This window comes from Nematolebias whitei, chromosome 11, assembly GCF_014905685.2.
Source record: "Nematolebias whitei isolate Nwh7 chromosome 11, NemWhi1, whole genome shotgun sequence".
Classification (NCBI taxonomy): Eukaryota; Metazoa; Chordata; class Actinopteri; order Cyprinodontiformes; family Rivulidae; genus Nematolebias; species Nematolebias whitei.
The window spans coordinates 48,330,110-48,342,859 of NC_056508.1; the positions used below are offsets into that span (position 1 = coordinate 48,330,110).

General features: G+C 40.6%; 1 protein-coding gene across 1 annotated transcript in view; it reads left to right on the top strand.

The window, feature by feature from the left end:
* LOC119417226 (galactose-specific lectin nattectin) overlaps positions 1-6,194 on the top strand; it is a gene marked incomplete at its 5' end in the record, with an annotated part of 69,988 nt that extends 63,794 nt beyond the window's left edge. Inside the window, 3 exon segments of the mRNA XM_037684438.1 lie at positions 5,372-5,503; positions 5,610-5,721; positions 5,994-6,194. Coding sequence (XP_037540366.1) covers positions 5,372-5,503; positions 5,610-5,721; positions 5,994-6,061 — 312 coding nt within the window.
* Between the last annotated feature and the right edge of the window lie 6,556 nt (positions 6,195-12,750).

Sequence of the window (12,750 nt, forward strand, 5' to 3'; positions counted from 1 at the left end):
ACAAAAACTGTCCAAACATAAATCAGGCTCTAGTGAAATTTTTAAAGATGCCTCATTTGACAGGGGACTAGAGATAGTAGAAGGAAGGACGGTTTGAATTTTCTCTCTAATTGAAATAATTTTATTTATAAAGAATCTCATGAAGTCATCACTACTTATAGTTGTAGGGATACATGGTTCAACAGAAATGGGACTTTTAATTAGTCTAGCAATAGTACTAAACAGAAACCTAGGGTTATTTTTATTCTCCTCTATTAAAGATGAGTAATATAAAGTTCTAGCTTTACGGAGAGCTTTTTTATATGTTAGCAGAATATCTTTCCAAGTTAAATAAAATTCTTCAACATTAGTAGAGCGCCATTTTCTCTCCTGGTTTCTAGATGCTGCTTTAAAGTACGTAACTCAGAATTGAACCAAGGAGCCAGTTTCCTCTGATTGATTACTTTCTTTTTCAGTGGAGCAGTTTTATCAAGTGAAGTTTGCATTGAAGTTGTAAGATGATCAACTAGATGATCTAAGTCTCTGTTCTCTGATGCATTACTCTGCAAGACAGAGGAAAACATTGATGGAAGAGATTGTTTCAATTTGGTTACAGCATTTTCTGATAAGCACCTGCTGAGATGAAATTTACTCTCAGTGACTGTGTAGTCATTTAATGTAAACTCAAAGTTATTAAAAAATGGTCGGACAGAATAGGATTTTGAGGAACTATTACCAAGTCCTTAATCTCTACACCATAGGTCAGAACTAAATCAAGAGTGTGATGATAAGAATGAGTAGACGTGCGGACGTTTTGGGTAAAACCAAATGAGTCTATTAAATTATTAAAGGTTATGCTTAAACTATCACTCTCAACATCCACATGAATATTGAAATCACCCATTATGATGATTTTATCAGTATTTAATAATAAGTCAGTTAATAATTCTGAGAATTCAGACAAAAACTGAGAGTAAGCTCCTGGTGGACGATATATAACAACTAGTAAAAGTGGCTTTTCTGATTTCCATTTTGGATGAGAAAGACTGAGGGACAGCGATTCAAAAGAATCATAACTAATAACTGGTTTGGCATTAATCAATAATCCTGACTGAAAAATAGAAGCTCCACCTCGGCCAGTTGTTCTAGGAACATGAAAATTTAAATAATTAACAGGAGTGGATTCATTTATACCAACAAAATCCTCCTGTTGTAGCCAAGTTTCTGTCAGACACAATAAATCAATATGATGATCAGTTATCAGTTCATTAACTAACAGGGATTTAGAGGAAACAGATCTGATGTTCAATAATCCACATTTAATGATTTGATGATTTTGCTCTGGTAAAGTAACTGTGTTTATTTTAATCAGATTTTTATGGTTTATATTTTTAGAGCTGATTTTTGGTTTATTTAATTTGAGCCGTGGGCGAGTTGACACTGTTTCAATGTGGGTGTGGGTGGGTAACAGAGGAGAAGCAGCAGAGAGGTGTGGAGGACTACAACTCTGCTTCCTGGACTGGACCCTGGGTTGTCAATAATTTGGGGGATAAACAAAATCAGCCATATTTCTAGAAAGAAGAGCGGCTCCGTCCAAAGTGGGATGGATGCCATCTCTCCGCATCAGACCAGGTTTTCCCCAGAAAGAACTCCAGTTATCTATGTAGCCCACGTCGTTGTCAGAACACCACCTGGACACCCAGTGGTTAAACAACGACATACGGCTAAACATGTCATCGCTGGTCAGGTTGGGGAGGGGGCCGGAGAAAACTACGGAGTCCGACATGGTTTTAGTAAAGTCACACACCGAAGCAACATTAATTTTAGTGACCTCCGAATGGCCGGGTGTCATTACCGCCGACGTGAACAACAAACTTACCATATTTAGCCTTAGCCTTAGTCAGAAGTTTCAAATAAGATTCTATGTCGCCCGCTCTGGCCCCTGGAATGCATTTGACTATGGCCGCTGGAGTCCCTAAAGCCACGTTTGGGACTATGGAGCTTCCAATAACCAGGGTCTGCTTCTCAGCAGGTGTGTCCCTGAGCGAGGAAAATCTATTAGAAACGTGAACGGGTCGGTGGTGAACTGGGGGCTTAGCCTTAGCACTACACTTGCTCCGGACCGTCACCCAGCTGGCCTGGGGTCCCGGCTGCTCGGGGTCTGCTGGAGGACCGCTAACGGGAGCTAGCCTCTGTGGTTCCATGCTGTCTAAGGGGACCTGGCTAGCTACTGGTTTTTCTACAGCGCGGAGCCGAGCTTCCAGTTCAGACAGCCTCTCCTCCAAAGCTACCATAAGACTACATTTGTTACATGTCATCATTACCACTAAAGGAGGCAGAGGAGGAACTAAACATCTGACACACGGAGCAAGAGAGAACAGGAAGCAGGGAGAGAAGCAGCAGCCATGCTAAGCTAACGCTAGCAGGAGCTAGCAGAGCTACATACACCAATAAAAACCGAGAAGTGTTGAAAGATAAGAGGTGTTTTAAGCACTATCCAACAGTAGCAAAACAACTGTACTGAGTGTGTTTGTGAACTAGAATGAAAAACTGTGAAAAAGACAGATAAATCCAGAAAACAGAGACGACTCGAGCAAACAATTCACACGAGCTACCAACAGACAAACAGGAAATGACAATACTTCTCACCACGAATGTACAACGTCACACCACAAGGAGGCAGTCTGGCACTCAGGGACGAAATAAGCTTGCACAGAAAGTTCGGGGGGGGGGGGTTCGATAGATGAAGCTTTTGTCCTTGGGTACTCAGGAGAAATTGATAGTTGGCCTGTCTCCGAGGCCGTCGGGAGTCAGATTTAGATAAGCTTGATTCTTGTTTTTTCTTCAGGCAGACAGAGTTTTTTCTTCTTCAGCCTTGAGTCCATCTGGGCGTTCTGGTTGCAAAATTGCCTAATTGTGGGATTCCATTCCACTGATCCATGCTATGAGTCTCCTTCAAGGTCGAACCCACCACACTGACAAGTCCCAGAAGCCGCAGGTGGCCTGTGATTCTCAATCGCCTCCACCTTATGGTTAAGCTCATAAACCAGACGATTCAAAGTTCCCACAGTGAGGACCAGACCTTCACACTGACTCAGAAGCTTTACCATGGCTGAAACTGCTGCTGCCGTCTTCTTCAAAAGTCGATAAAACAGAGCCCCGCCGATGCCAAAAAGCAGAGTCCCTGCTATCATAAATCCAAATATGTAAACATCTTCAACATCCTCCTGAGACAAAACTGAGAGACACATCATCTGCCACACTCCCCACGAATCCATGACGTACCCCACAGAGTGAGTCTCAGCTGGACACGCCGGTTCTCCAGGACCTTGTCGCGTTGATGAAAAAACAACAACCATAATGAAAGTCACTGTGAACTCGCGGGGTAGATAATGAGGCTGACATTTCACTGTTATTTGCTCCAACACCTTCGAGCATGAGCTTTTTATAACAGTACAGTTCGTGCACCAACTTTTACTCATGTAAATGCACATTCCGCCTCCCCGTGATTTCCCCATTAGCTCGCTGCAGCGGTCCGCTCGGAAAAAAAAGTCTGTCATCCAGCTGGAAGACTGTATCCGGCGTTTCACTTGTAATCCATGTTTCCGTGAGGCAAAGCACCGCACACTTCATCATCTCTTCTTAGGCACCCGCTCTCAGACAAAGCAAATCCATCTTGTTGTCCAACGAGCAGACGTTCAACAGAAAGAGAGACGGCATCGGGAGTTTTCCGGCTTTAGCGTAAGCTCGTAGCCTCACCAGAACCCCGGCCCGGCATCCTCTCCTCTTAAGCTGGAAGCAGCGCTTCATCTTCTGCCCGTTGGAACTTCTCTGCCGCAGCTTCCAGGTAGATGACTTTAAGATCTGCATTCTGCTGAGCGTAGTTTTAAGTTTGTTGCTGATTTCTACTATATTTCGTGACAAATCCGCTCCTATTCTCATTAATTTGGTTCGGCTATAGTTCACACGCATAAATCGCGCAGAGTCAGGCACAGAGTCAATATCAAAACTTCTAAAAATTGGGATGGTACCGGGGAGCCTGTGAAGCTGCATCTGCTCTGAGTGTGGCCATCGTGGCAGCTATTTCAGGGGTCTACAACTCTTTGGTCCCTCTGCAGTGGCTCTTTCAAGCTTTGACCAAAACTAAGATAAAACTGAATGGTACTGGTTGTTATACAAACAACAAACTGGACTGGTTTTAGCAGATTTCCTGTCATTGCTTTTGCAAATACCTGTATGTGAATACTGGAACAAGTACAAGGAGTAAAACTTGCTCACTTTAACTTTATGCTTTATTTCTATGCTTAATTAATTTTTCCACGCTTAAAAAAAATACATAGGTCTGCATAGTTCATAGGTTTTATTAATTTTAAAAAATCCCCCCAACCCCACCCCCTACAAGAACCTGGTCTTTCAATTTATCTTAATAATTAAAAATATACATTTTTAGCTTTATAATGTCACACCTATAGTTGCCACAAAAGATCCTTCAACGAACCTAACGTGGCCCCCGGTTGAAAATAGCAGTTGTATGATGTTGTGACTCTGAACACTTAATTTAGTGAACAAATACGTAAAATGGCTCTTTTGACTGTAAAGGTTGCAGAACCCTGGTCTAGATTCAGTGTTGGGGGCGGCTGTGGCTGAGTGGTTAGAGCAGTCATCCTCCAATGGGAGAGTTGAGGGTTTAATTCCAGCAGCAGTCACATGCTGAAGTGTCCGTGGCAAGACACTGAACCCCTCATTACCTCTGATGTGTGTCCCGTCAGTTTATGAATGATCTAAAGCTCTGGTTAGTCTCTTTAGATTCAGATTAGTAGGTTTAGTAGAGCGATGTATGAATGTGTGTGTGTGGAGGTAAATGAGAAACAGCACGTGGTTCGATTGATTCGATAGAAAGATGCTATATAAGTACAGTCCATTTACTGTTTTGAAGTTAAAACTCTGCATCATGACAGGTTTGAACTCAGAAAGTTCCTCAAATGAGAAGCAGAAATACAGAAACAAGAACAGCTGTTCCTTCAATGATCATTTTTACTAGATGTTTCTTAATCTAAAGTTAAATCTTAAAAATACTTAATATCTTGTTCTTGGTTATGATATTCTTGTGCAAAACAGAGTGTTTGTTATGTTGCACCCAACTGTAATTTTACGTAACTCTGTCTTAGACCCCTGTCCATGATCTAAGGCAGGAACCTGTTCATGGGTCATGGACGTTCCTTGATGTGACATTTTTACTTTGAATCAGTTGTCGACCTGATCGTTCTATAAACTGATGACTAATCAGAGACTTCACAGAGAGGTTGTTACTGCCATGTTAGTTGTCTCCTCTACTAGTCCATCACGATGATGAAGATGTGATGATTGTTTATGCTGCCATCTTTCCACACAGCAATACTGCAGTGACCATGGTGGAGATCTGGCCTCCTTTCATGATGGAGATGAGTACTACTTCATCAGGAGACTCATTGAGAGAGCTTCTGGAACCAACACAAAATCTTGGGTTGGAGGCACCAAGGACCAAGTGAGGATCTTGTGTATCAATCGAACTAGTGGAAAGAGTTTTCAGTAAATCTTTTCAAAATCTGCTTGGAACCAAAGAGCTGATGTTTGAACACTTCCTCTCACAGAACGGTGACTGGACTTGGACCGATGGCTCCGACTTCTCCTACACTCATTGGGGCCCAGGGGAACCAAACAACGCAGGTGGACACGAGAACTGCGTGGATATGAATTGGAATGGTACACAAGATGATAACTGATCTTTAAACACATGTTTCCACTGTGAACAACAGAATTACGTTTAATTTGTGGGTCACTTTATCTGAAATATATTACAGGATTTTATCTGGTCGTTCTTTATGACACCAGTTTGGTTCTGTATTGAAGACAAAACATGGTGTTCCTACATTGTTAACAGTTTGTTTTTAATTATTAATTTCACATTAAAGAAAACTCAGGGGAAGTCTAATTCCAATAGCTCATATTTCAAATCTGTTTTTTATTGTTTACAGGACAAGATTACGTCAACGATGAAGTCTGCAGCCAAGAAAATGCTTTTGTTTGTGCTAAAGCTGCGTAAATGTGTCTTTGTTGTCCCGACAACATGATGATGTCACTTCCAGCAGGAGGTCAAGCCTCGAAGACTTCCTTCTGGAGGACAACTGGTCAAATCTGAAGTCTGATTCAGATAAATACCATGAATAAATGAACGTCCTGAAATGTTTTTGTTCTTGTCTGTCTGAGCTGATATTAGTAAAACCATAATTTATATTTAATAAATAACACAAGTCTCTCAAATGAACAGCACGTCAGCCTCCAAAGATTTAAGGTTGTGAAAACCTTAGCACATTTCATTGAGTTTTTTAGGCCGCTGATATTCCAACTGACCAAATTGACGCCCTCATCCTTACATCTAGTTGTCATAAATATTTGAAAATTGAATTATGTGGACAGCGACACAATGAATTGTGAAAAAAATGAATAAGATTAAATAAAAAAAACACATAAAGTGAACCTACATTTACCCACCCCAATCTCCCATGTTCCCAAACAAAGCAAGGGAAACAATCCTAACATGCTGTCCTCAGGAGTCATATACTATTTAAACCTAACCTGTAATATCGCTATAGTTATCCAATTTACAAAAATGTATAGTGTCCCTTCTGATAACTAACCACAAACATTATTATTTCAACATTTCAATGACCAAAACTCGGTTTTGTCTTTTCTCTTTCCGCAGGTCTAGAGTCAGACTTCAATGATGTTAATTTGTGTTCTCTTTATCCCTCTCTCTCCTCTATTCCTATCTCCTTCTTTACATTTTAACCCTTCTCTCACTTTTCTGCTTTGTCTTCTTTGTTTTTCATCCCCATGTCCATTACATCTGAAACAAGCCCATAGCAAATTCTAATAAAGTTTTATTTATATATCAAGCGGAGCATTAAGGCCTGCCATGATGCTCTGCTTGTGGAAGTCAATCTGTCGGGCATCACTTTGACACTCAGACAATAATTCCGAGTGTCACAATGCCGGACAGGACAAAGGGGGAAAAAACATTTCAATGACCAAGCTCAAAGAAAATCCTGGTGTTGGTGTAAGAACTAAAGAAAAATTGTGTATGTTGGTTGAATAACAACCCATAACCCAACACCAACAACATTTCTGTGCTGCCACCAGGTGGAGTCATGTTAGTCAAATTGTTCCATTATCACCTAAACGACACACACCAAACAGACAGGTGCATAGATATCAGCCCTCCTCAGTGGCCCGGTAGCTGAGCAGAAAGCGATCAGCATCTTCTAGGGTGCTGAAGCTCTTGGTACTGTTGGATTTCATATTTTTATACCTTTTTATATTTCCTATCAAGCATTCAAATGTCATGTTATACAAAGTCTGTGCGTGCCTTTCTTCAAGGGTTGAACTATATTTATAGAAAATGTTTACTAATTCTAACTATTTTACCTTTACATATAATCTTATATTAGCTAATGATAATTTTACAAGTTCACATTTGATAGATTACAAGCAGGAAAGATACTGACTAACTCCAGGGAAGAGTCCTTCTTTGTGCTCTGAGCACATGGTGGCCTGGCCGCTCACACACACTGACTGATTAACATAAATAAACCTAGAACACATTTCCTTAATTTAGACTTAATATAGTTTGACTAAGTAAAATCCCTCAGGTCCGTATGATAATTACAATTAGCATTTAATCGTTTAACCAATTGTTTGATACAGGTTCAGTTTAGATGAGAGGACACAGGTTTAATCTTCACAGTAAGTTACAAGAGAGTTTTACTAGATGTGGGGGCAGGGTGACTTCAACTGAACTGAAACACAAGTATAAGCCAGAGGGATCAATTAAGAACACATAAACATGAGTTAGTTAATAATTAATAGTTATTAATTATTCCTAGAAAGAAACAACTTTAACTCAAATCATTTGGTATCAATAAGGTATAATCAAGTTAAACTGAAACAGAGCTAAAACAAAGAACCAATTTCAGTGAGCCATAAAAATCCTTATCTATGGAATGTGGACATTAATGTCCTTGGCAGAGCAGTGGAGCACCGTATCCATAGTAACATCGGGTCTAAACCAATCAGAAAGCTAGCCTTCTCAAACTTTGATAAAAGCCGAAAATAACACACGCCCAGCGAGCATTTCCGGGGAAGCGCAGACCGAGACGGTTCGTGCTTTAATGCTCCAAATATATGCATATATTTTACAAATGTAATTGTTTGTCTCTGAATACCTGTAACTCCTGTTTGTCAAATAAATCTTTTGAACTAAGGTGACCGTCTCAGCTGAAATACACAATTCTATCACATAAGATAGAAATAGTATCAAATGAAAACTATTCAATTTTAACAATTCATTTAAGGAAATGAGGTCAGTTTGTCCTCTAGTAGTCTAAGTCTATAGCAGCATAACAAGTCAACCCTAACTATAGGATTTATCAAAAAGGAAAATCTTAAGTCCAGTCTTCAAACTGGACAATGTGTCAGTCTCATGGACAGAAACTGGAAGTTGGTTCCACAAGAGAGGAGCCTGAGAACTGAAAGATCTTCCTCCCATTCTGCTGCTGTAAACTCTAGGAACCACAAGTAAACCTGCAGTCTGAGAGCAAAGTGCTCTGTTAGGAAAATATGGAACAATAAGATCTGTAATATAAGATGGAGCTAGGTTGTTGAGAGCTTTGTACTTTGTAGGTTAGAAGTAAGATTTTAAATTCTATTCTGGATTTGACAGGGAGCCACTGGAGAGAAGCTAAAACTGGAGAGATATGATCTTTCCCACTAACTCCAGTTAAGACTCTGGCAGCAGCATTTGTGGATATTCTGCCTTTCCTAAACACCTTCAGGTCCACTTAGCGAAAGCCTCAACCTCCAAGTAACTCTGATGGTCAACGCACCTGCCCTGGACTCAACGTAGGAACTGGTAGGACAAAGTCTTTTCAATGCTTTTCTTTATGGGGAGTGGTGGCGCAGAGGTTAGAGCAGATGGGCCTGTGATTGGAAAGTTGCAGGTTCAACTCCCAGTACCTTCAACATCAAAGTGTGGGTGAAAAAGGTGAAGCACCCACACCTGCCTCCACCCTCATTTGCCCCACCCTGAGCCCCTGAGCAAGGTCCTTAACCCCCACCATCTGCTCCTAAACAGGTCTCTCTTGAAAATGAGTTCTTGTGGATAAATAAAGGGTAAATGAAATAAATAAATAAAAATAGAGACTGATTATTTTCCCCTCCTGAGGTGATGCCCCAAAGTTATGTATATATTTATGATCATAACTTATAATTAATCAATGTACACCTCATATATCGCAACACTTACACCAGACGCTAAGGTTAAGCTATACCTACAGTACATATAAATTTAGAGGTGTGAGATTTATAGGAGAGAAAGTTCGTTTGATTTTTAACTATATATTTCTTAAAAGTATAGCTCTGATAGTACATTATATTTCAGTATATTGCTATTTTTATTATCTTGTTATTTTTCTATTCACTAGTATTAATGTTCATTGATACATTTTTTTTTACACTTGGGAACAATCGGTTATTTTTTTCTGAGAAGAATAATTTAGGCCTGCGATGTTTGCTAATGATACAGGGTGGAAATGTTTATCTTTTTCATGTGTTTGCAGATGTAGGACACCTACGTCAGGTCCTCTGGACGGTGTTTTACCTGGATTGTTGAGCATGAACTTTGATGCAATGACACCGTTTCTCACATTTAGGTTTTTACTGACATAATAAAATCTTGTCTAAAAGGGGATTAATTATATTTTTATCTTACTATATATCAGCTTACTGGATGAGTGATTATTTGTTTTCTTTTTGCTTTTATTTGGCATTTTTATACGATAATTTTATGTGTTGGAAGCAACAAGGGAGAGTTTCTGTTCCAATGAGGTTGTTTCTGGTAGGAAGGAATTCTTTGTTACATGCCTGCATTTCTCAGCAGGTAAAACCCCCGGTATTTAAACATATTTGAACAAGGTTTTTTTTTTTTTTGTCTAAAAGCTGGTCTTGCAGTGAGAATAGAATTCCCCATAAGTTGTTGATGGCAACCACTTTGTGAAGGTGTGGCCAGCTTGAAGAAAAGTTGTTGTTAGCGAAGCTTCGGTGCCTTTTTGAGACACAGCCTTGTACGCTGGAATGACCCAGTGCTCTATTGATTTATGTGCAAAATATTTTACATAGGCTATGTGTAAATACATAAACTTTTTAACTGAGCAATAGATCGCTTCATCGGAGCCTGCTTCAGACCATTTGAACACATTTTTAACATAGTTAAATAACGTTTGCCTGCTCTGTGAGTAGTATTTTTTTAACAGTTGTGATCTGAGTCTTAGAGATTTTTTTTAATGATAAATATAAATACATATATTTTGGAATATGACTTTCTTTAGATAATGAGGTAGACCATAAGAGTTAATTTGTGAATGTTTTGGATACAACCTATACTTTCCCACTTTGTTTCCTCCAAAACACATAAATTATTGTATTTTACAAAGTGAACCTTCTCTTTGTACATTTTCAAATTTTGTTCTCAGATGCAGATTTCTCTTTGGGCAAAACTTCAAATACTATAGTGCTGATCAACAAAAGTAAATTACTCAATTAAAGGGGAGTTTTCATGTGAGAAAGGTCTGTGCCCAGTGTCCCCTCAAGCTGCTGCATAAAAAAGCCTTGTTTTTATCACCTTTTGCTGATTAGACCTTCGCACCACCTCTCTTCCATCTCCAGGAGCCCAGTTTCAACCACATCATCTTGGGAAGCCAGCCATCACAGACCCAGACTGTGCCCATGGCATCATGCATCTGACTTTTGTCACTGCGCTGTGATGGCAGGTCGCTTTGGAGAAAATTTAGCCAGAGGAGAAGAAGGAGAGAACTTACCTTCTCATCTCTGAAATAACAAGAAAAATAATAATAATTCAGGACCTGTGGCAGCAGGTCTGTTCTGACTTCTGAATGCATGTCACTCAGGAACGGCCGTCACATGATCTCTCCAGACATCCATTGTGCACAAAACTGTTTCCCCCAATAAACTTCTGCCTTTTTCTTTTTTTAAGACAACAGTAGTTAGTATAAAAAAAGTTTTAAAAAGCTGCTCTTTTGTCAAAAGTTGTAGCATCTCTTGTTTGTCACCATCACGTCATTGCTGTTCACAGATTTTAACCGCCGCATAACCTCAATTAATTCGCAATTACTGTATTTTGTTTACAACTAGTAAACTTGCAAGGTGAATTAATTGATGTTATGTAGTGGTCAAAATCTGTGAACAGCAATGATGAGAGGGTGACAAACAAAAGAGACGCTATTCATTTCACTAATAGCACATTTTACTACTGATAAACAGAAATATCTATCTACACCACTCTGTGTAAAAAGAACACCTTATTCATGACTGCAGTTTGTTACATATATATATATATATATATATATATATATATATATATATATATATATGAGTAGATGTGTTACATGAGCAGAGTGAACAGGAGAGGGCTCAGAACAATGCCCTGAGGGGAGTCAGTGCTGAGGGTTATGGTGGAGGAGGAGAAGTTGTGGATCTTCACTGACTGTGGTCTGTTTGTTAAGAAGTCTAGGACCCAGTTGTAAATGGAGGGGCTTAGTCCAAGTGTGAGTAGTTTGTCCATCAGGGTTTGGGGAATCATGACACTGAAGGCAGATGCAAAGTCCACAAAGAGCATATGGACTTAGGAGGGTTTATAACTCTTCTAGGTTTATAACTAGGTTTATAACTCCTCCTTGAATTACCACCTTATTGTGATGGAGGATTTTGTGTGCCTGAATGATCATAGGAGCTATCCTGTCTGGGGCAATTACATTTGCCCCTGGTAGGGTCTCCCAAGGCAGATTGGTCCTAGATGAAAGGCCAGACAAAGAGTGATTCCAAAGACTTTTGATGGACAGTATATATCATGGAACTTTGTGTCCCTTGCATGGACATGGGTTACTGGGGCCCCACCCTGGAGCCAGGCCTGGGGAGGGGCTCATCAGCAAATGCCTGGTGATTGGGCCTCTACCCATGGGGCCTTGTTGGGCTCAGTCCGAATGAGCAACGTGGGTTTGCCTTCCTGTGGGCCCACCACCAGAGGCCACAAAAGTCAGATGCATGATGCCATGGGCAATAGCCGAAGGCAGGGGCCTTGGTATTCTGACCCTGGCTTACCAAAGCTGGCTCTTGGGACATGGAATGTGACCACTCTGGTGGGGAAGGAGCCTGAGCTTGTGCGTGAGGTTGAGAGGTACCGACTAGATGCACAGTAGTTGGGCTCATCTCAATGCACAGCATGGGCTCTGGAACCAATCTTGTTGAGAAGGGCTAGACCTTATTCCACTCTGGAGTTGCCAATGGTGAGAGGTGTCAAGCTGGTATGGGTCTACTCTTAGCCCCCGACTTAATGCCTGTGTGTTGGAGTTTTCCCCCGTAGATGAGAGGGTAGCTTCCCTGTGCCTTCGAGTGGGGGGATGGGCTCTAACTGTTGTTTGTTCCTACGTGCCAAACGATAGCTCAGAGTATCCAGCCTTTTTGGAGTCTTTGGTGGGGGTACTGGAAGGTGTGCCAGCTGGAGACTCCTTTATTCTGCTGGAGGGCTTCAACACCCATGTAAGTAATGACAGTTTGACCTGGAGGGGCATGATTGGGAGGAACGGCCTCTGTGATCTTAACCTGAGCAGTGTTCTTTTGTTGTACTTCTGTGTTAGTCATAGTTTGTCCATCACAAATACA